This window comes from Lygodium microphyllum, chromosome 27 (genome assembly GCF_053477565.2).
Source record: "Lygodium microphyllum isolate KBCC chromosome 27, Lygodium_microphyllum_v1.1.10, whole genome shotgun sequence".
NCBI lineage: Eukaryota > Viridiplantae > Streptophyta > Polypodiopsida > Schizaeales > Lygodiaceae > Lygodium > Lygodium microphyllum.
The window spans coordinates 5,123,477-5,148,052 of record NC_141161.1 but is presented as its reverse complement, the minus strand read 5'-3'; the positions used below and the strand labels follow the sequence as shown (position 1 = coordinate 5,148,052).

At 36.4% G+C, this 24,576-nt stretch overlaps 1 protein-coding gene across 1 annotated transcript; it reads left to right on the top strand.

The window, feature by feature from the left end:
* The first annotated feature begins 22,688 nt into the window (after positions 1-22,688).
* On the top strand, positions 22,689-24,317 carry LOC148012028 (ATP-dependent Clp protease proteolytic subunit 3, chloroplastic-like). The gene is made up of 4 exons (XM_087668730.1): positions 22,689-22,893; positions 23,722-23,779; positions 23,866-23,935; positions 24,228-24,317. Exons 1-4 carry the CDS (start codon positions 22,689-22,691, stop codon positions 24,315-24,317), a joined length of 423 nt encoding a protein of 140 aa, XP_087524856.1.
* The last annotated feature ends 259 nt before the right edge of the window (positions 24,318-24,576 follow it).

Below are 24,576 nucleotides of genomic sequence, written 5' to 3'. Positions count from 1 at the left end.
ATTGAAAATAGCATCATGACTTATGATTACCTTCTTGGAAGATGGATCATAAAACTTGTATCCCTTAGAAAAAACTAAATGTCCAATGAAAATAACTTTCAAACCGGGAGGATCAAGTTTTCTACAAGTCTTTTTGGGTACATGAATATAAGCAATACATCCAAAAGTTTGAAAATATGAAATAGAAGGAGTTTCACATGTCCAAGTAGTAATCAGAATTTTACTAGAAGGAGCAGTTGTAGGAAGATGATTTTGCACAAATACTACTGTTAAGACTGCTTCACCCCAGAAACATTAAGGTAAGCCAAAATAAATGACATTGAGAATAGTCTTGTTTTTACGTTCAATAATACCATTTTATTGAGGAGAGAGTCATATTGATCACTGATTATTACAATAATCATCAAAATCATTTGAAATATGTTCTCCATCATTATCACTGCAAAGTTTCTTGATGCGACAATCAGTATGTTCTATAGTCATCAATAAAAGTCATAAAATACCGATATTGAGATTTTGATGGAGGAAAAGGTCCAAAAATATCAATGTGAATTAGATGAAGCGAATCTCTAGAATGAGTTGTGGTAGAAATGGAAAAGGGTTTGTGAAAATGCTTTCCAAGTGCACAATATTCACAAATACCCATATGAGGACGAGCTTTGAATTCCATATCTTGAACAAGGTCACACCGATAAAGATCGACAAGCTTAGAAAAATCAGAGTGAACAAAGTGATGATGCCATATTTTGTTGTTAAGATTGCAAGGAGCTATAACAATATTTGCAACATCTTCATTTAAAGATAACTCAAAAAGATTACCATTTTGAGGAGCAATAGCTATGGTTTGGGCAATACTTGGTATGGTCAAAACGGACAAAGAGAACAAGATCCACAAGTCTCCCAATTGAAAGAATATTCCTTTGTAGATCTAGGACATGTAAGACTCCACACAGAATTCTTGTTGAAGAAAGAGTACGGAGATATAAATCACCTATACCTTTGACTTGACAAGTTGTGTAATCAGTAAGATAAACCAATTTCTTGACGGGAATAGAATGATAATTATGCAATCATTGGGACTAATATGTCATGTTTCCTGTAGCACTAGAATCAATAATAAAAAGAGATCCATCATGAATATGAAATATCCTTTCCAGAGAGATAGAATAAGTCACACAATTTGCTTCTTCAATAGTGTTGTCATGTGTAGCAGCATATGCTCTATTACGATCTGAATCAAAACCCCTCTTGAAACATAGATGGGTTGGATGATCACTCTTTTTGTAGTATTCAAGGAGAATAATCTCTGGATAAATATGTTTGTTTATTTATAATACCATGTTCTTCATCATAGTGTTTTGCCTAGCAATCATCTATAGTGTGACCATTTCTATTGCCATAAGAACAATATCCATTAGGAAACTTGAGATGAGAGAAGTTACCTCCATGATGACTCCTACATGTATAGTGTAGAAACGGACGCCTTTGAGTAAGTAAAGCTTGGTTGATTTGTTTTGACTATGTGTCCTCTTCTGAGATCATAATTGTTTCTTGATTTGTGTATCGTTGTTTATGTCCTTGTGAATATTCAATCAAAGATATACAAGCTTGATGAAAATTGATCCCATCTTTGTTAGATAATATTGTAACAATAGTATCATAAGTGGGATCCTTTGCAGTGTCAAGAAGCTATGTTACCAATTGCTTTCGTGGAATAGTATCACTAGTGTTAAAAATGCGGGATCTAGAGCATGACATAACCGGAAGCTATGGAGGATGGAAGGAGAAGTGTAGACTCATGATGGAATGGACACTGTTTGTTACACAAGTGAATTAGGTTCCAAGATTGAGACTTGGACTCATAAACACAATCTTGTGTATGTGGACAATGACATTGACACTTTACTGAAATGAAAAGAGTACTATCATTGCATTAAGAAAGGAAGCAAGTACAATGCTTTATAGGAAAGTAGGAAACTGCAGTAGGCACTATTGTGCATATGGGATAAGTTAACCTGCATATCCTTGACCCTGAGATTCCATACAAAGAGGCTGTTTGAGTGTGATTGCTGATTCTCAACACCCCTCCTCAATCACAACTAGGAAAGGCACAAAGTGTGTAGAGGCTGTAATGAGAACCACCTGCAAAGTGTGGGTATACCACAGACATGGCAAAACACCAGAGGCTATTGCAGAAAAAGCTAAGTGTGGGTACCATAAACATGGTGGACATCCAGAGGCTGTAATAGGGGCCTCACAAAGTGTACAGGGACTGTAATGCCAAGTTACATAAGGAGTTTACAAAGCTTATGGCAGGAAGCATTAGGGTAAGGAAAATACAAGGCTATTAAAACAATCTATCAGAATTATGAGAGTACAAGGACTGATGAGTCTTGTCCTTCCGATCCTGGTGATCTTCATCTTCTTCTTCCTTTGCTTCATTTTCTTCTTCTTCTTTGACTGCGACTAGATAGGCCTTTTGGGATCTCTTTCTTGCGTGGCAGAACTTCTCGGTGTTCCGGTCCTTTTGCAGAAGTCACAAAAGAGCTGATCTTTCTTGCCTTTGTACCTGTTGCCAACATATAATGCATGCTCATCTCTAGAGGTACTTGGTTCTTCCTTAGTTTTTAGCTTCTTTTCTTCTTCTAACAGTGATGCCTGGATATCAACAAGTTCAGGATTTGGCATGTTGATTAAAGTTGTTGATACGTTATTATATTCAGGAGGCAAGCTCTTAAGTAGAACACCGATGCAAACATCTTCATCCATTTTAATGTTGATTCCTGCAAGTTGGGTTAGGAGTCCTTCCATGTAATTAAGATGTGTGGCAAGTGATGTGCTGGACTTCATTTCAAGCCTGAAGAATTCAATTAGGAGACCATACTTTGATGATTTAGATTGTGCACCGAATAGGGTGTCAAGTCTTTTCCATGTATCCTGTGAGGTCTCACAGTTATCCACATGATGGATATAACTGTCGTCTAGCTCCAATTTGATAATGGCCTGGGCTCTGTCATCATTCTTTTGCCAAGTAGTTGCAAGGTCCGCGTCCCGCGGTTTCTTCTCTTTGCCATTTGTGATGGCCCAGAGACCCTTCTTCATCAGAATGAGCTTGATGCGGGTTTGCCAAGTGTGGAATCCGACTCCTTTGAATCGAGCATTTGGCGAGTCTTTGCCCATGTTGGATTTACGGGAACAGTAGCAAATCAACTTCAGACTTTATTAGATTTGAGCAACAGAAGAATTGATTGAGAGACACAAGTGCTAAAAAGCACTAACTGAGTGTCAATGAATACCAAATCTGCAAAAGTCTTTTTCTCCAAGTGATCTTCCCCTTCTTGATTTGATGCTGATGTCTTCAGATCTGAGTGACAGTACTTTAACAAACTTCAGAGAGTATTGCTCAGTGATTAAAATCTAGGTTGATAACTTCAGTGAGAGAAACAGTGAAAAATGTCAAGATTTTGAAGCTTTTGGCTATGGCTGACTTTTAGGGTTTCTGAGGCAGCCCTGGTTTTTTACAGATTGTGGGAGCTGTGGTTGACCATTTTCAAAACTTTTTTTATGAAAATGTAGCTCTCATGATGCTCTACCAAAGCCCCATAGCAATCGACCAGATCACGTCGCGTGCAGGCGGGCAGAATCGAAAATCAGAGACGGGCGCAGATTTCGGCCAGATCTGTCGATTTCTTCAATGCCGTCGTGTATGGACTCCAATGTCGTCGTGTATGGTGCCACGCTGCAGCGCCTTGAGGTGTAGAGCAATCCCCCAGAAGGAATCGAAAGCTGATTCAGCTTCTATGATGAGATTGGAGTGCTCAAAGGTGGGCAGGTCAAATCTGGCTATGGTGGACCAAAAAACAGAGATTAAGAATTTGAGCAATGCTGAGCTGTGGTTAGGGCAATGTTGAGTTCTGAGTTGACACAGAGGAGCTATGGAAGCATAGGAATACTTTCCCAGAAGGAGTCACAGCAAGATATGACCTGTGGACAGAGATCCAGGAGCTTGAAGCAGGCAGGGTGCAGGGTGGCTATGGCTGCCAAGCAGTCCAAGATGAGAATGAAGTTGAAGATGAAGTCATGTACCCAAGCTGAGCTACCTAGAGTTGAAGAGGGACTGAGAGAGAGCAGAGGAGAGCTTAGCCATGCTCAACCCGCTCTGATACCATGTTAAAAATGCGGGATCTAGAGCATGACATAACCGGAAGCTATGGAGGATGGAAGGAGAAGTGTAGACTCATGATGGAATGGACACTGTTTGTTACACAAGTGAATTAGGTTCCAAGATTGAGACTTGGACTCATAAACACAATCTTGTGTATGTGGACAATGACATTGACACTTTACTGAAATGAAAAGAGTACTATCATTGCATTAAGAAAGGAAGCAAGTACAATGCTTTATAGGAAAGTAGGAAACTGCAGTAGGCACTATTGTGCATATGGGATAAGTTAACCTGCATATCCTTGACCCTGAGATTCCATACAAAGAGGCTGTTTGAGTGTGATTGCTGATTCTCAACAACTAGTAGCAGCAGCAGCAACAAGCTGATTGATAATGTTCTTGAATGATTCGATATGTGTTGCCATAGAATTTCTAATATTGTATTGTAACTCAGTGAGCTAACTACCAAGATAAAGTATTTCTGTAATATGTTTCTTCTCAAAATTTGCTTCTGTAATATATAGCGATTCTTGAAGAGCACAAAAAATATACAGAAGAGCTACTTTGTCACTTCTAACCCACTCATTATAAATAGTTTGCCATTCTTCAAAGATAGGTCATTTAGTTAGAAGGGTATTATCATGAGCTTCATCAATTGGTTGAGGTAGACATTCATAATTACCAAGAACAATATCATGCAAGTCATCATCTTCAAGAATTAGCATCATCTTTACTTTCCACCCAAGGAATCCTTGTTCTTGAAAGTGAGGGATGAAAGGTTGTCTAGAAGGAAATCCATTGAAAATTATAGAATTTGGCATAGATGGCTAAGAGAATATGTACAATATGAGATCACAGAGTCTACACACCATATACAAAATGATGACAAAAGTGTAGCAAAACAAATCATATGCAAAAGCTATGTTGTAAGGAAAGACGTTTAGTTCAAAAGCATACTCTAAAAGAAAGAGACCCAAGGTAGATGAAGCGTGGGCAAGAATAAAGCAACCCAAAATAGACAAAACGTGTGAGAGAAGAAATCGGTCCAACATAGACAAGAAATATGAACAATGTTCAAAACGTTATCGCTTTAATTTTGGGCCAAGAATGGATGATAATTTGGCTAATTTTGATAGAAACACAAGAGTAATCGTGACAAAACTTTTGTCGTTTGTAGAAGTCTACACAAAAAGCTATTGTCATGTTTGTTTTCTTGTTTCAAGTAGAGTTTACCTAAACTGACATAACTTTTTGACAGAGAACCCCAAATTGAGCAGGGATTTGGTAGGACGAAAGCTTGTGAGTCCTAGCACATCAAGAAAACTGGTTCTCTTGAGAAAGTCATTTCCTTAAGAGTTTCCCAAATAGAAACTTTTCGGATGTCCAAGCAAGGCATATCTACAATTCAACATATCTACAATCTAAATGATGATCGAGTGAACTTCTTCTATACTTAAAATTCATAACATAAGATGCTCATAGCATACACAATACATCAAATTTAAGCATAAAAAGAAGATGAGTCAAGAATAGAAGAGATACTACATAGGTATACTTCTTGATTTTCTTCTTCAAGGAATTGGTTGTAGTTGATCGTGATAGCTCTAATACCATGTTGAAATGTAGAGATGTGATAGAGAGAAAAGAGACACATCATATACACCCCCAAAGACTATATCATATTGATCACAATCTACATATATATATGTGAGACCTAGTCTAGATAGGATTTAATGGCCAAGTTATGCTAATTCCATACAGATTAATACTAGAAGGCATGTACCCATTACTCTAGCCATGGCACCAAAAAATGAGATATAAAGTGCTTATATATTTATGCTTTATGGAAAACACTCATCTCATAACAAAATGGTTCATTCCTACAAAAGTGTTTTTCTTACCACACAAAATATTGATAGGTATTAGAAAATAGAGATTGCATTGTCGAAGGGTTTTCGAAAGCAAAGTCGCGACCACGGAGGTTCTTGAAAATTTCCAAGATAGAAGATTAATCAAGCAAATAAGTAAGATGAGAAAATGATATCAAATCTATGTTTTTCTTTATTTCAGCTAATAACTGAAGACGAATAGAAATGAGAATGGTGATCACTGTAGCTCTACACAACTTCAATGCATGACAGCAGAGTCGTCAGCCCACTGAAGCATTCATAGTCATCGCCTTCTCATTTGTGATATTTTTTTTTCTCCCTATTTTGGTTTCAATGGGATTGGTTGAATTTTATCCACAGCCTCATGTAGCTTCTGAGAATTCTGAATTCAATCTCACGTGTGAAGAACCAAAGGTCTCCAACTGACCCCGACTGGCTAGTTTTACAAGTAATATGAGCCCAAATTTTTTATTATAATACTTCATCTACAGATGTAGTCTTTGTATCTGATAGTTTCATGCTCTTTGTGCTCTTGGAATCTGATACTGTGTCTGCTGCTGACTCCTTTGAACAGCCTTTCCCCTTTCTGTTGAACAATGATCATCAGAATCAGGTGCAGTACCCATACTGGATTCTAAGTTGAATGTTTGAAAATCAATTTTGTTATCAAAGTAAATCCATTTTTTTCTTTCACTTATTGCCCTTCTCTGTTTGCTCTGATGTCTTCTCTGTCTGCGGTTCTGTCTGTTCAGATCTTTCTCTATAGCTGAGTCCACTTGATCCTGCAACACAGTCTTCAGTGTCTCTTTGCAGGTACCTCTGTTAGGTGGAGCTATGTGTGCATGTACTTGGCATTCTTTTTATAATGCTGAATCTTTAGAGGTAAGGTGTCAAATTCTTCATAAGAATATGGAAAGGCCACTGACTCGAATCTTCGGCTTGTGATGCTCACAGATTTTGGTGGCTCTACAAGCTGCACTCACGATGATAGGCAATTTCACAATGTGGTTAGCTGCCTTCCGTATCTATAAGTCAGCCCAAAACAGCTCGAAAGTTTCACAGGTTTCTGCGATGCAAACCAGTGTTCACACTGTTCCCCCCCCATTCACCTTCATCATCCATTTCCCTGCTTGAACGATGACTTTGCCTGGCCATTGATCAATGATGGGTGAGGGCGTACTCCTGGAGTGGTTCATGCGTACTCTATACGGTGCTGTGCGTGCCCACTTTCGGCCTGATCTCCTGCTTTTCTTCACAATCCTTGGTTTTTTTTTAAATCTTCCCCTCCCTCGAGGCACTGCGTTCCTCTCGCCTTTGCTTTTTGTTGCCGTGCATAGAAAAGAGCATAAATGATGTTAACATATAAACTCTCTTGCAAGTGTGCCATCCATTCTTGCTATATGCCACTGCTTATGCAATCGATCCAGGATGAGTCCTCAAAAGCTTGCAATAATCCAGTTTTCGTTTCTGGTTGACGGTTTATATCCTGCCTTCAAAGTTAAGCACACCCCGCCAATGCCTTCTTCTCTGCCATCTAGGAATTCTGGATTGGAAGGTGCACCAACAGACGCTGTCCACCAACAGTCAGGAAGTTTTCCCAGCAGGCCGATTCCACACCAATAATCTCTGTTTTTTTTTTCCTCCATCTCCAGTCCCTGGATCTGTAAATAACTGGGTCCTCCTGGAACGGGTTTTCTCCCTCTATAATTGGAGGTGCAAGTCCTCCCATTACCAGCTCAGTTTGCTGTGTGATTAGTGGAGCCATCAATGGAAATCTTGGTCGAGCTATTAATTCCGGGTCTGCCCTGAATGTTCCAAATTTGACTGAATCACATGTCAATTTGGGACCAAACAGTGCCTCTGGAGGTCTTGGTATTGAAGAGTAAACCACATTGTGCATATAGTCCAACAAGTGTATTAGCAATAGGAAGATCTTGTTCAAATCCTTTTAAACCGATCTCCATGTGAATGACTTGGCCCTTACTCAAATCTTTCATGCACATAGAAGCTTTCAAGGCACAAGAAATAGTGGCAACATTTGGACAGACATCCTTTAATTGCATGTGATGATAAGAAGCAAGTGCCTTGACAATTGGTCCATGTTCAGCATAGCCTGCAATCAGCGAAGTCCACAACACAAGGTCACGAGCTGGCGACTTATCAAAAACCTCCTGAGCCTTTGACATCATCTCAAACTTGGCATACATCTCAATTTTGCTGCTTCCAATAGATGTATCTGTTCCCAATCCACTCTTTGCCCACGCAGAAAAAAAGCGCAAACACAACAACTAAGTATGTACAAAGTAACAAATCCCACACACACAACTTTTTGGTGGATTCCACACCTCACATGCACAGCAGTACGACAGCGAAATTAAGTAGAAGCATATTATAATGTTCCATCTAAAGGAAAAAGAAAAGTCAAAAAATACTTTAGTTTCATAATTTAATCTTTATTACCCATACTACGATAAACTAAAAACTTTCATACACCTAATAACTGTGCATGGGCTGCCTAGTTAATTAATTGCAATGCTATGGTTTACATAAGACATGAAAATATTAATTTCTACATAGAAAAATCGAACATAAAGGCACTAGATCATGTGATAAGATCTAAGCAATGCCATAATTTACATTTAAAGCCCAGAGCAGATATGTGAAAAGAATAGCTAATTTGTTTCCATCGTGCAATGGGTGATTTATTTTAATGAAAGTATTTAATATTGCTTCTTTTTTAACCAGACTTATAACCTATATTGGCATCTTCAATCATTTTTCTAATTAAACTAAAGGTTACTAGGGTTAACCATACATCACTTTTGGCACTAAAAAGACTGTAATTGCCAGACCGATCAAACATATAAGAAAAAATCCCATTAATGAGCCCCGATCATTATTTGAAGAGGAGAAAGAAGTAGCTCACTTATTTTTTATAGAAAATACCAATAGATTTACATAACATTAATCATAAGGCCTCTTATATTAGGATATATGGAAGTTTCACTTTGAAATGTCTCAACTGTATTTTTGATCCTACGAAAGAACTTGTTTTTGAGTTCAAATTGATCAAAGACTTCATTTGAAGATAGAAGATTCATTGTTTGGACAAAAATATCTACTAAATGACTCTATAGGATTCCACTTTCCATTTTTTCATTCATGCATGATACTCTCTTTGTATGATTCTGATAAAACTGTTGAAAATAAATCTGATCAACTTATAGTGTCTTTGTTCTTTTTGAGTTTCACATAAGTTTGTCAAAGAATGGATAGAAAATTAACTTTGAAATGAGAGGAAGCTTTAAAAAACCATATTGTTGCAATGTTAAATTTCATTTTCTGACATATTCCTTACCCATCATATAAATAAGAATTAAATGTTTTAAACAAGATTCTTCAAATTAGATCACAACAATGCTTGCAATTAGATCGTAAGGTTACTTCATTTATATGCACTCTGCTTCGGTAATGTAACAATTAAACTTTGGTCATCACAAGTTTGCAGATAGTTAGTGTACTATAATAGGGGATTCGTTTTATATATTGTTTCACTAAGGTGATACATATGTCTAAACCATCACTATATCATATTGTAGTCTCTAAGTCTCACCAACCAAACCCTGAGTACCTATTGTGATACCATTCTTGCTATGTAGTCAACAACCTATTATAGAAAGTGGTTTCATAACTACATTTATGACGACATAATCATTACTTTAAAAGTTTACATTATATCATCCTACTAATATATGGTTTAGTTTTACAAGATGCCGATTTCAATAGATAAGCCCATATTTGTTAACTTCATGTAATATTAAATTTACCTCTCAGTTTATGTTTAAGGGTTTAAGCTTTTTTCGTTTTGTCTATTTCCTTACCAAAGAGGGATAATGAATAGCTAATGGTAATTGAAGATAGGACCAAAATAGTTAACCAATACGTCATTAAAACAAAGAACCTTTTCCTTTTGTAGAAAAGTTCATTTTCTTAGTTTTACTTTTCAAGTTTCCAAGATGTTCTAAGGAAATCGAGATAATGGCATATAGTCGAGTCACTGGACTACAATAGTCTAAAGCAGTTGTGTTACTAAGAATTCTGGCTAGTGAGCCACTAAAGGTAGAGTTTGAGGGCTTTTAGATTTTCTTATGGAAAACAACTTTCATTCCCTTATATCCTTTCTATTCTTTTACCAATGGTGAGATACTAAGTGAAATTATTTTTGTACCTTTGGTAAGAAGATGGAACATTATAAGAATCTTGAAGGTTGGGTATTCAAAACAAGCCAAGATCTCAAAGTTTATTTTAATGAGCCCAATAAAGTAAAGCAACAAGACAATAATCTAATGACATAAAATATTTACAAGTAAGTAAACAAAAACTTTTAACTTCTATAGATATGAAGAGGGCAAAAACCATAACCTAGGATGATTTTCCTCCAAGTTCCAAACAATGTCTTGAGGGGATCAATTTACCCATTTCATGCAATTTGGTTGCTTACATCTCTTTTATAGCACCTTTTATGTTATGCCATATAAGAAGGGATTATGGATCCCTAAACTATGAAAACAACTTTCACATGATGGCATAGGATAAGGTGAATCCTCTATCTAAGAAGAATGGGATGTTGTTCTTAGAGAATGTTTTCATCATGGTGTTTTCTTTTTATACTCTAGTGTTTCTAGATCTTTTTGGTGGTTTCATAGACTGGTCAAAGCCTTACAAAGGACAAAATTGCTAAAAATAAATATTTCTCTATCATGAAGGGACCTGATATTAGAGAGAAAGAGAGGAGAGAATACTACAAAAAAGAGAGAATATAAGTGTAGAGGAGAGAGAAAGTCTAGATGAGGAGTGAGAAATATTGAAAATGGAGAGAGAAAGACAAGAAAAAAGGAAGGAGATGGCTGGCAGCCATGAAAGGACAAGAGGAGACAGATGAAACAAGAAAAGACTTGTACTTATGTCAAAACTAGATACATAACTCGATACAAATTGATTGGCACCTTCACCTTCTGTGTACATGCCCCTATGTACCCTATTTTCCATATCTTACATTCCATATGTCTTGCTAGGTGATTTAAACTTTCAAAAATTAATGAATAAAAGAAAATAATTCTTCAATCATATTTAGATATGAAATCAGAGGTAAGCCTCCATTTTATGATATTAAAATAACATTATAAATTGTGATAGTAATAGTATTTTTTTCTTCCAAAAATCCCTGACCAATTTTTTTAATCTTCACTCTCTAAAAGAAATAAAGGAAAAAATGATTTTCCATTATTTTTTAAAAAAATCTTTTGTTTTCTTTATCATGGTTAAACAAAGGGATGAGGTCATGTTTGCCCTCTTTAACAAAAGGATGATATGGATTGGAGATTATCATGGCATAATAATCTCCATTAGATGGCACCATCTACCTAAAGCATTTAATGTTTTAATGCTTCTGAGGATAGCAAGATTTGAACATGTGACCTTTAGATTAAAATTCCAATGCTCTACCAACTGAGCTATATACCTAAATATATTATTATTATTAATTAGAAGAGAGATTTCTGTATGGTAATTAAACAAAAAAAACACTAGTGCGAGTGTTTCTTTTATTTTTTCTTTCAAAGGGATGTTCGGCAATGAAATCACGATTTTCACAAAAGTTTCTTAATGAAAGAAAGCTTAAGACAACAATTAGATAACATAACTTATGAATACAGAAAATGTTTCACTTAAAACTCTTAATTCTATTTGTAAATAAACTAATCCAATTATTGCCATTGCAAGCCTTACAAGAAATGGGAAATAATGAATGCAAGCTATACAAGAATTGCTCAAAATAAAGGCTACAAGCTCTATGGAAAATAGAAAACTTTGAAAATTGCTTAAAGTAATGGTTTCAATTAGAAAGACTAGGAAATTGCATTAAATAATCATTTAAGGGGGCGAAAACACTTAATCTAATATAAAAAATACATGACCCTAAACTTACATTGCAATACATTGCATTAGAAAATGGTAGCCCTAAGTAATTAAAGCATGAAACAATAACCAATATTAATTAATTATATTCCTTCCACGAAGGTTGTGATAAACCATAAAGCATGTTCTATTTGAACATCATAAACAGATATGAATACCACAAATGAGAAATGCACAGAGACATAGATGTTGGCTTTGTGATCTAAAATATGTTGTTAAATAGGGAAAAATGTTGGGCATAAAAGATTCAATTTGAGAAAGAGAGCCCTTATTTGGAAATGGAAATTTCCCTTCATTTGAAAAGAAAGGTTGTTAAGGAAATGGAGGAAAGCAAGCAGGTCTAAAGATTTGCCTTTCACCTTAGGATTTCCCTCTCCACTGCATAGAAAACCATTCAAGAAATGACAATCCAAATATTTCTTCAAAAAATCAAATACCTCATGATAGTTATCCCTTTTCGATGGATTACCCATAAAGGAAAATATATAAAAGCTAAAAATAATGAAAGGAAAACATATTAATCTCTTGCCCTTTTTAGAAAGAAGATCATATGTTATTTTGGTCTACATTCTCTTCTATGACCACATCTCCTAGGCTAGATAGTTAATAAATCATAAACATCTTTATGTCAATTTCTAAGTAGTTACTATCCCTAGTTCTATAGTATTTTGCAGTGATCTTATATTTGTTAGAGAAGCTTCTTAAGAACTTATCTAATAAAACATAGCCTGATATAGAGATAAAAAGGAATGGGTTAGAAAATCAATGGAATAATTGAAACAAAAGAAAATGATATTTTCTAAGACCTCTCATTTATCCTTCTATGCATAGAGATTCTTGCTATTGTCTTTTCCATCATAAGGGTTATTGGATATCTCAAAAACATTCCTTTATCCGCCATGAAAACAAAACAAGCTTTATTTTTACTTATCACTATTTAGATTATTACTATCCACATTATTTAGCGATTGGGCATGAAGGACTGTATGTCATAATATTTATTGAACCTTATTATAATAACATTGAATTGTCGTGTAGAAATAGTATGAAAAGGCATTGTCTACTTTAAAGTGACGTAAAATGTATGGTCTACATAAGCTACATAAATCACTAGTAAAATCTTTAAATCGAAGACCCCCGCTGTTTCCTTTATATAATTCTTTGTCATCCATGTTGTGCATATAATATCCATACATTATGGATAATTTACTCAAATCTCTAGCAAGGCACGTATTCACTTCAAATGCTATCAGTGAAACACTTCTTTATAGTGTTTTTTATTTGAGAATTTGAGTTCTTGAGTTCTAGAATGTTTATGAATATATGAGCAAAAGTAACAAAATAGTAATAAATGAACTACTTTAGTCCAGTAGGTGTGCATTTCTTAAATAAGATGCAATTTTTCAAGGGTGGGTCCAATTAGTTGAAGGTATAATAAAAAATGCCATTTTACGGCATAATGTTTATATCAATCATGTTTTATCCACGATTCCATTGGGGCATGAATAAAATCAATACTACACTGAAATATTCATAAAGCTCTCTCAATGCCATGACGCAACCACAAAATTCTTTTTGGATGAAGTAAAAATTCGCGATTGGTTTTAATACGAAATAAATAAAATTATTCTTTTGGTTTACCAAACCAACCCTTGTAAGTGGGCTTGAAAAAAACAACATTTATGGAATCAATTTATGCAAAGGTTTTGGTTTTACTAAATATATTAGCTATGTTTTTTATAAATGCATGGATTTTGGTTTCAGTAGTTATATTATCTATGATAAATGCATAGGTTTTAGCAATGATAAAATAATATCAAATATGCATTTCATATAGTAAATCTTATTTTTTGAAGTAAAAATTTTAAAAAAATTATTGGTTCTAAGGAAAGCAATAATTGAAGAGACTATATAAAAAACCCTTTCTATCAGGAGAAACGCCACTAAAAAACTAATAAAAATAGCATCCAATTTAGAGTTCAAAGTGAGTCCTGAAGTATTTCCTCACTTAGTTAAATCTAACTCCTAAGTATGTAGGTGGGTACCTACTCTACAAAATTATGATTTTGACATCACTTGTACAAGGGCAAAGACACTGTGATAGCTAATTCTCTTTCCAAAATGTGGGCATGTAAAGTTTCAGCTATGTGACTAAGCTATATAGTGATTGGATTGAAGAATTATAGGAGGCTTGTCTTTTGGATGATGAGCTCAGCTATGTTTTTCAGAAATTATAGCAAGCTCTCATGGATTAAAACTCACATTATCAACTTAAAAATGGCCTAATCAGGCTTAATGGCAAGATTTCTATTCCGTCTACTTCTTTCATACAAAAAATTATAGAGGAGTTGCATTCTTCGCCTTTAGTTGGACATTTTGGAGTCTTTAAAACCTATGGTAATATCAACAAAATCTTTTATTAGAAAGAACTATGGAGAGATGTTAAGGATTTTGTTATGAAGTGTATGCCTTGTTAGCATAATAACGAAAGCACCCATAAGCTAGGTGGTTTATTATAGCCACTACCTATTCTTGAGGGCAAGGAGATGCATATTACCATGGATTTCATTACTGGCTTACCTACTACTAAAAGGGGATGGAATAATATCTATGTTGTAGTGGATAGACTCATCAAGGCATACTATTTCATTCCTATCATTAAGACACTATTCACTACTTCACATGTGGCTAATCAACTTATGGAGCATATCTTTATATTACATGGATTAGCTAGGTGATTGTACATGATAGGGATTCAAAGTTAATGAGTAAATTGTGGTAGGCAGTATTTATCTCCATGGGCACTTTTTTGGCTCCTTCCATAGCCTATCATCCATAGGACTGATGACTAGATAGAAGGGTAAACAAGTGGTTGGAGAGTTACCTTCACCATTTCTATCATAATGTGCAACATGTGTGGGACTCTTACTTGCATTTGGCTAGGTTTGCCTAGAATAACTCCAGTCATGCTAATATTGATGTTTCACCCTTTGAGGCTATGTAGATTTAAGGTGCCCTTAGCCACCATCATTTTCGATGAGAAAATCAATCCTCATAAGAAAGAATACAGACCCTTCTTCAATAGTGTAAGATGAACCTTAGGAAGGCCCAAGATCAAATGAAGATGTATGCTAACAATAAGAGGCAACCTTTAGAGTTCCAACAATGAGAATTAGTTTGGTTAAAAGTACCCAGGTCTCGTTATGCTACCTTGAAGGATGGATCTAGTAACAAGCTTGCTCATAGGTTTTATGGACCCTATAGGATCTTGAAGCACATCTGAGATGGCATATAGATTGGAACTATCCTCTTCTACTAAGATTCATAATGTATTCCATGTTAGTCAGCTCAAGCCTTTCTATGGTACTCATATGGACACAATTGATGACTTGCAACCTATAGATGAAGAAGATATTATTCAGTACATTCTTGAGGAGATCATAGGTTAACATGAGAAGAAGATTTGCTCTTGATCTATCATTGAGTATTTGATTAAGTGGGTAGGTTTGCCACCCAAAGAAGCTTCTTGGAGGCCTAAAACTATATTAGATTATTTTCCTTACCTACAGGATGCATTGGTGGGGCTGAGGTGCATAACTACAATCGAGCTTGTTATGGAGTAGAAAAGGTTCAAAGAACAATCTATTGTAGACCAATTTTTATTCTGTCAACATTTCAAAAATATGCCACTAAACAGGGTCAAGGTACTCTTCAATAGCTACATTTTGACATGTGGCATGTTTCATTGGAAAACGTTTACTAGAAGTTATGGCAGATTTTGTTCAATAGGGTCTATTCTTAAAGCAACCTATCTATCATATTCTTGAGGTTGTTTCTTGAAGATTTAAAGGCTTCAATCTCTTTTGAAGGCATTGAGATCATGTATTAGCTGATACTTACCTTCATGTCTTCATTCCAATCAATATATCTTCAATGTTTCATTCATTTTCCATACATTGTGTAGCTAAAATCAAAGTAGTACTTTGTTTCATCCATCCTGTCCAGCCATTGTAAGTTTGTTTTTGCGGGAAAAAACCTTTGGGAAGGGATGTATTGTAAGAAGATAGAAAGAAGATATATTTTAGTGTGTAATTATTAATAATATCTTATCACAGTGACATAGGTATAAAAGGAGTGAGACATGTAAACTTTCACATCTTTTGACAATAATACATTTATTATCTCTTATCTCACGTCCTTGTTCATAGCTTCCATGGCATCTCTCTCTTCTTTCCTAATTTTCTAGTATTTCTCTCTCCTCTGCTCTTCTTTCTCAAACCTCTCAGCTCCCTCCTTGACAAACACTTTGTTGACCCCTTTTAGGAAACAACACTTGATCTATGAACAATAGTAGCATGGTGTAGAGATATTGCTTCCTATGGAAGGAACACTTTGGAGATCCCTCATAATGGCGAGATTACACAAACACCAAGGTAAATATGATGTTTTCCTAATTTTTATATAGATCATGCTATTTTTATGTTGATTTGGATGTGGTCTTGTCCTCATAGACGAGACCATTGAGCGCCCAATCTAGATATTCCCTTCTACAATGTCTATCTTAATTATCTCTATTTTTAGCTCCTCAACATATAAAGAGGCTATTTTGTGGGATTTAACCGTAGGTATATCTTCTAATATCACCTTCAAAACCTTTTCGAGTAGACTATGCCTTGCATTTGATTCTAGTAATTTGACACCCACATTTGCAGAATGTACCAAGGGTAAAGCCTTGTAATGTACAATAGCTAGATTCTTTTGAACATCATAAGTTGTTTCTATTTTATAGATACTTGATAAATGGGGAGAAGATCTTCTTCTAGATCTTTCTAGATTTGTACTCATGTAGCACATGTTACCTTTTGAGTCCCTATTGGAATTTAATGTAAATGAGGTTTTCCTAGAGCCAATTGCGCATAGTATCTACTCTAGTCCACATCAATGTTGAGCATGTAACATTCGATGATAGTGGCATAAGTTTCAGTTATGTCTTTCTAAACCATTCATGGCTCTTATTATTCTCTATCTCTTAGCCTGTCTTTGAACATGATATTAGAGCTTGGCTTCTCAAGGGAGCTAGAGTTGTGGAGCTAGACTTAACCTTCAATTTGTGAGAAATCCTACGATAGCCCTTTTTTTGCAAAATACTACAAAAATGGATTTTCAAGAAATGGCCCACGATCTCCAACCATTTTCAAGTGGTCTACAACTTTACAAAAGAAACTTTTTCCAAACTTTGCATAGATTTTGAGATATTCAACACAAACTCGTGCAAACTAGTTGTTTCCTATAGTAGATAGCACTCTCATTTTGGCTTGAGATGTCAATAAAATATTTGGAAAATGTACAATGCTTATGGATGGTAAATATTGATGTATTGGAGCTCCTAGGTGATATTTTTGTTATTGTACCTCACTGAATGAGGGCTAAAAACATTGATTTATGCTTGATAGTAACTATAATTTATTCTTTACATTCTCTGGATGCTTCCATATTGCAATGCTTGATGCATTGTGCTTTTAGACTTGGTTTACTGCTGGTTATAGTACACCTTTTTTTTGTCACAATTCTTGGCAAGGATCTCCTTCATGTTTGCATGATATTTATGCAACCACTAATGCTTATGTGGACATGTTTTGATGTTGGGATGTTACTGCAATTTCTTGAGATGTTTTTGAGATAATTTGGGCCTATGTTGCGCTCAATTGAGTTGTCATTTTGCTACTGCAATATAGTTTACAGCTAGCACTCATCTAGACAGGTCATCCATAAAGCAATTTGATACCGATCAAGTACTTCGAGTGGGTGAATAGAGTCTTTGGGTGTCATATACATGTATGGAGATATTTATGGGAGTTTTTGATGTGTAGATATGAACTTGATTTGTTATTTTGGAAGGTTGGCTACACTACCATTGGTTATGGTAAATACACTTGATTTATGTCATGAGTAGTTGATGATAATTGTAGCTACATCTAGTAAACTATAACATAGTTTTGGAGACTGTTTGAAGGCACTCTTGTTACCTAACTAAAAAGACATTGCATTATATTGAGCCGGTAGCATTATGGTTGATAACATCACTCAAATTACGGGGGAGAAGCTAGGCAATAAGATATTTTCTCTATGGAAGTTCAAAATGCAAAACTTTATGATTGGAAGAGGTTATTGGGATTTATGTAGTGGACTTGAAGCTGAATTGCGATCATGTGATAGAAATTCTACTCTTGAGCAATAGAGAGATCATAAGTAGTGGATGAAAAGAGCTAGTAAAAATCTACATTGTATCTCCTTATGCATATTAGATACTATGACCATACAAATCACTAACTATTTGACTCCAAATGATGCATGTGACCTTCTTATGAAAAACTATGGCAATGTTACTTATGCATGGAAAATTTGGCAAAAGAAGCATTTCAATAACATGTCAAGAAATGGAAAAAGCATATAGGGTTATACCACCAAAACTAAATCCATTGTAGATCAGCTTACTTCTATTGGTTCAAAGATTGAGGATGATGATATGCTTGTAGTTACTTTGAATGGCTTGGGTAAGGATTACAAAGCCTTTAACGCATTGATTTCTATCTGATTAGACCCCCCCTAATTGGGATGAGTTAATTGCATTGCTACGGCATGAAGAAGTCAAACTTAGTTTGAATATAGATTCGACCACCTCTTAGAGTAGAGACATCATATTTTACTCTAGTTAGAGAGCTAGAGGTGGCAAGGGCTTGTGGAATCTCTTGAAGTCATGGTGACACTCAAAATGATTATGAAAAGTAGCAACAAAATGCTTGGCAGAATCAAAATGCACAAGGTCCAAAGAGGATTAGGATCCTTTGGAGGCAGGGGGAGATCACCTAGAGACAGAGGTGGTTCTTGGCAGTCTCATGATTAGTCAAATAGAGAAAAAGACTGGGTCATTACTGTGGTAGGTATGGACATATAACAAAAGACTGTCATAAAAAGTAGGCTGACATGAGAGCAAAAGGAAAATAGCATGGTAACTATGCATCCTCTAGTAAAGCTACTAATGATCAATTAGATAGTCTATTTGCTATGATTGAAGGCCCAGGTAATTCATTATGAGTATACCCACCATATCACATGTGTTCAAGGCTTATTTATAAATATCCTTATCAATGAATTTTCCCTTAATAAAATATAATTATTTTTTAATCAATACGTAAGTAACCCTTTTATATAGGAACCTTTGTATGTAAAAAAATGGTATTTAAAAAATCCATTATGTTAAACCCACGTGATACATACATATATTTATGATGGCCTCCCCAGGATTGAAGGGTATACCTTAGCAAGGCAAGGCTTATGAATCACAGTACATTTCCTCAAATCATATGACCCTGCATGGAGAATGACATGATGAGATGACTGCAAGCTCTCATGACTATATATGTAGTGGTGATGATATGCAACATGACATCAAGCATATAGGTGTTGTATCGCTAGTCATGCATGATGGAAAAAAAAAGAGTGTATAATGTGTTGCATGTACTGTCTATCAGTAAAAATTTAATGTTTGTTGGAAAATCTACCATCATTTAATAGAGATGGGTCTTTTATTGATGAGTATGAAAATGGTTGTAAGTTGATTGCTAAAGGCAAAAGGGATGGCAATATGTTTACCTTAGATGCTACTATTCTTCACTTAAAGGTAGCCATGTTTGCTCATGACACTAGAGCAATTAGAGATGTGGAAATTTGGCATAAGTGCACTCTTCCTCCATTATTCATTCATTGTGTAACATTCAAAAGATTCTAAGTCACACACACAATGTATACAAGTAAGGCACAAATTGACTAGACATCTCTAACCTACTCTGACCGACTCATTATTATGCCACACATGACTAGCTCGAGGGGTTCACTATATGTATATTCTCTATGTCATGTGCATTTAAGGCCCACTTATAAGTATCCTTATCTATGAATTTTCCTTTAATAAAACATAACCCTTTTCTATAAATCTATACATAACCCCTTTATATTACATCCTTTGGTATGTAAAATTTTTATAAAAATGATATTTTTAAAATATCTTATTTTGAACCCATGTGATATACACATATATTTATGAGTGACCTCTCCAAGATGATTGGTAACAGCTAGCTATAGTTGTACTAAGTAGAGTCAATGTTAGTACCAAGTGAGCTTGATTTTCAACACCCCCCTCAAGCTCAAGTCAACTATTATACTCCAAGTAGCTCCCTGAAGTAAACAAATTTATCTCTACCAAGTGATTTGGTAAAGATGCTAGCTACATAGTCTTCCATCTTCACATGAAGAAGATCTATCTTTCTTGTGCAAGTACCATTTCCATGATGAAGTGATAATAAACTTCTATGTGCTTTGATCTAGCATGGTAAACTAGGTTGCTAGCCAACAACACACTATTCATGTTTTCACAATGTAGTGTGACCTTCCTATATCCATGTGTATACCCAAGTCATGTAGCAGTTTCAAGAGCCAAACTACTTCACATGCAGCTAAGGCTGCACCTCTATACTCTACCTTTGTGCTAGAGAGAGTAATTTTAGGCTTCTTTTTACTGATTGAGTTGACCATACTACTTCCAAGACTGAAAGCATAACCACTAGTTGATCGTCTGTCATATTCACATCTAGCCTAATCAGCATTTGTATATCCTGTCAATCAAGTGGCTTTCCAAACTCATAAAAAAATCCATAATCAAAAGTCTCTTCACATGCCACATAATCCTTTTAACTCCATCCAAGTGATATTTTAATGGCTTTTTCATAAACTAACTAATCAGCTCCATTGAATAATTAAGATCAGGACAAGTAATGGTAAGATAGATCAGGCTACCTACTATCTATCTGTGCATTGCAACATTTTCTATCTCACTGTTAACATCAACTCCAAGCCTTACATTCTGATCTAGCGGCATTTCCATGGGCTAAGAATCCATCATTCCATACTTCATTAGCATATGCATATTGTTTCTGTAGAAGCCAAATTCCTTGAGATGTAGTCAGTATCTCAACGCCAAGAAAATATTTTAGCTCTCCCAAGTCTTTCACTTTAAAATCCACATGTAACATAGATTTCATTTCAACAATACAATGGTAATCATCTCCAGTAATGATCAAGCATCTATATAAATAACCAAAAATACATAACCTATCTCTATGGTGCCACATGGGAATAAGTATAATCCATAAGGTTTTGAAAACCTTAATTGAAATGAAGGAAAATAAAGTGAAAAGAAGAAGGGGGGTTTGGCATTAAATAGGCCGTTGACCAACCACCACATCAACCCCCCAATCATCACGCTCACCACCTCCCTATGCCACCTCATCCCCCAATCATCATCAACATCATCACGCTCACCACCTCCCCATGCCACCTCAACCCCCATCATCATTCTCATCATTTCTCCCCTCTTTCCCCACCCCATAATCTAAGGAGCTGTGCCATATCCTCCCCTCCTCCACTTTTCAAAAACAACCCCATATTAATTTTATAATTATAAAAGAGAGAGAGAGAGAGAGAAAGAGAGAGAGAGAGAGAGAGTCAGTGAGAGAGAGAGAGAGAGAGAGAGAAGAGGAAGACAAAGAGAGAGAGAAAGAGAGGGGAAGAGGAGAGAGAGAAAGAGATAGTATCCCCCCTAAAACTCATTAATTGACCATTTATAAAGGGTATCCCCTAGTTAATTGGGATCAATGGATAGTACTTTCCCCCGTTATGTTTTGACAAATATCTTACGGTGTCGTACTGCTGTGCATCCAAGGTGTGGAATCCACCAAAAAGTTGTGTGTGTGGGATTTGATACTTTGTACATACTTAGTCGTTATGTTTGCACTTTTATTCTGCGTGGGTAATATAGTGAAGAGGGGTTTGGAAGAGGAACTTATCCGTAATGCTCTGGTTGACATGTACGCTAAATGTGACATGCTTGTAGAAGAACAGGGAGTTTTTGATAGATTGGTAACTCGAGATGCAGTCTCATGGGCTACACTCTTTCAGGATGTGCTTTCACAAAGGCAGCTGCATATAAGATTCTTATCTAATGCAAATGCTTGGTGGACTAAAGGTGTGCAGAACTTAGAAGAAGACTGCTAGTTGATCCTCATGCCATGGAGGAGCCCATAGGTCATCCATCGCACGGTGTACTTCTGCGGAGACAGTCATCATCCTGCTCCAAGGCTTCGAAATGTACTTGGCAGCATTACAAGTTAAGTTCTGTTATCTCTAAAGCCTATGCATGGCATAGTTAAAGTTTTGAAGGGTGCAACTAAGTTTTGGAGTGGTGGATCTTTAAAAGTCAAGCTTGTATCTATGTCCATTGTTGATGGAAGGATCAGAGACTCAACTTATTTTGGTAGTGATCAAGCCAGATTCTGTTCAGTCAGGTCATGTTGAGAGAATTTTATACACTGTGAAGACTCAAGGCTTTGTTGTTGTGACATCCACTCATATTCAGCTTACTCCTATCAGAGCCGATGAATTCTATGAGAACCTTGAAGGAAGTGACTCTTATGAGAAGCTTGCATGCTTTCTAAGCAGTGGAACTATTCATGCATTTGTTCTGGGCAACAGAAAGCAGTAAACTAGCCAACATCTTATGTTCTATAACACATATGTCATGCCCAACAGTAAACATTGTGAAGAATGGCAAGAGATCAGATTGTCAGTAAATTGCTTCTCTTGGATGCTCAAGATGCCAGTGCAGACATCCACCAATTCATCAATAGTCCCAGAGGTGCCACAAGTGCAGCTATGGTCATTTATGATGTTATCCAGCTTTGTGGCGAGATGTTTGGTTCTGTTGCTTTTGGTCTGGCTGCATCTACATCTGCCATAGTGCTTGCAGGAGGTAAGGGTAAAAGATTCGCAATGTAAAACAGCTGCGGAGCTTTTCTAGTTAAAAAAAAAAAAGCCGCTTTTCTGGGCCTATTGTGGAAGGAATAGAGGACTGGGGAGAAAAAGCTAAAAAAGACGGAACACGGAAGAAAAAGGGGAGATTAAGCAGCTTTGCCAGTATGGAGAGACATATTTCTCCAGCAGCCCAATCTGTTGAAACTGGAAGCACCCATCAAGATTTATGGTGACATTCATGGTCAGTATTCAAACCTGTTAATGCTTGTCGCAAATATGGGGAGAAGCAATTGAAGTAGAGCATCTGTGGCAGATGGTCAGTATTCAGACCTGTTAAGGCTTTTCAAATATGGGGAGAAGCAATTGAAGTAGAGCATCTGTGGCAGTGATGCAGTGAAGCCAAAGGACGTGAAGTTGAAGAAGCGGCAATTCAAACGTTGCTGCAACTGAGGGAGAGGAAAACGAAGCGACAATGATCAAGGGCGCGATCTCACAAGGGCTGACAAAGATCGAAAAACCTGCTGAAGTTGAGCGAAGAAGAGGATGAGATCAAGAGCGAAGGAAAAGGCAAAGACGCCGAAGATGATTGAGGGGGAGCTCTAATTACGCGAATTCAACAGGAATAGATGATTCATTATTCTCAGTATCGAATGCTGCACACGGAGAAAGGGAGAATCGTGTAAACTGAATTTTGTGTGCATCTCTGCATAACAACTGGGGAAAGTGGAATTGAGAAGGAAAGGGAGAGCTTTCCCACAAAGAGGATATTGAACCTTTTGAAAGCGCTTCACAGAGTAACGGCCTGCTGTACATGGCACAAATGTAGGATGTTTGTTCACTAACAGTAAAGTAATCAGCCAAAGAGATGTTGTGGAAGGATTCAGGTACCTTCACAAGAAGAATGTCATACAGGGGAATATCAAGCCTGAGAAACTTCTGCTCAAGGCTTTTTCATCCAACTTTGCAAAAGCAATCCTTCGGTTCTTCAGGATCCTTCTCTTCGCTTCTTCCAGAACTACCTCGAGAAGCTTGATGCAAAAGTACCACCAACTACTTACTCCAAATCAAATTCTGCTTTGCACAACGATTTAAAGCTCACAGGTTGCTAAATCATAGCAATATGGATGGATTCAGCTCTCCTTTGGTGTTTAGTACCGCCGCTCATGCCAATCCTTCCTTTGTTAATGACGTTATTTTAAAAGGCATATACATAGCTTCCCTCTCCCTCAGAATTTTCTTACCCGAGTATGCTCTTCCACAGGAATATGAGCACACAGGTTTATTTGGACACCTGCTCAAGGTTTTCAAGACTGTGAATCAAATATAATGCAGGGATTCAGCACAAGAGCTCACCTGAATGCACATCATAGCAGCTATATTGGTGGTGCAGGTCAAGATATGGATGCAGTGAGTGGCACATAAAGAACATGGCTTACTTCAACTCTTCAATTTTTGCTTCATGTCAGGGCAAGAGGCTTTTTGAGATTCACTATCTGAACTAATTGAAAGTTCACAATGTTTCCACCATGTGGTACTAGTTGCATCGTTGAAGCTCATCTGGAATTCCAAAACTTTACTGGTGCGAGATGTCATCTCATGGAATGCCATGATTTCTGCTTACACAGAGTATGGTAAGGACGACGGATGCCTTTGTTTGTATGCTATGATGCTGCAAGAGAGA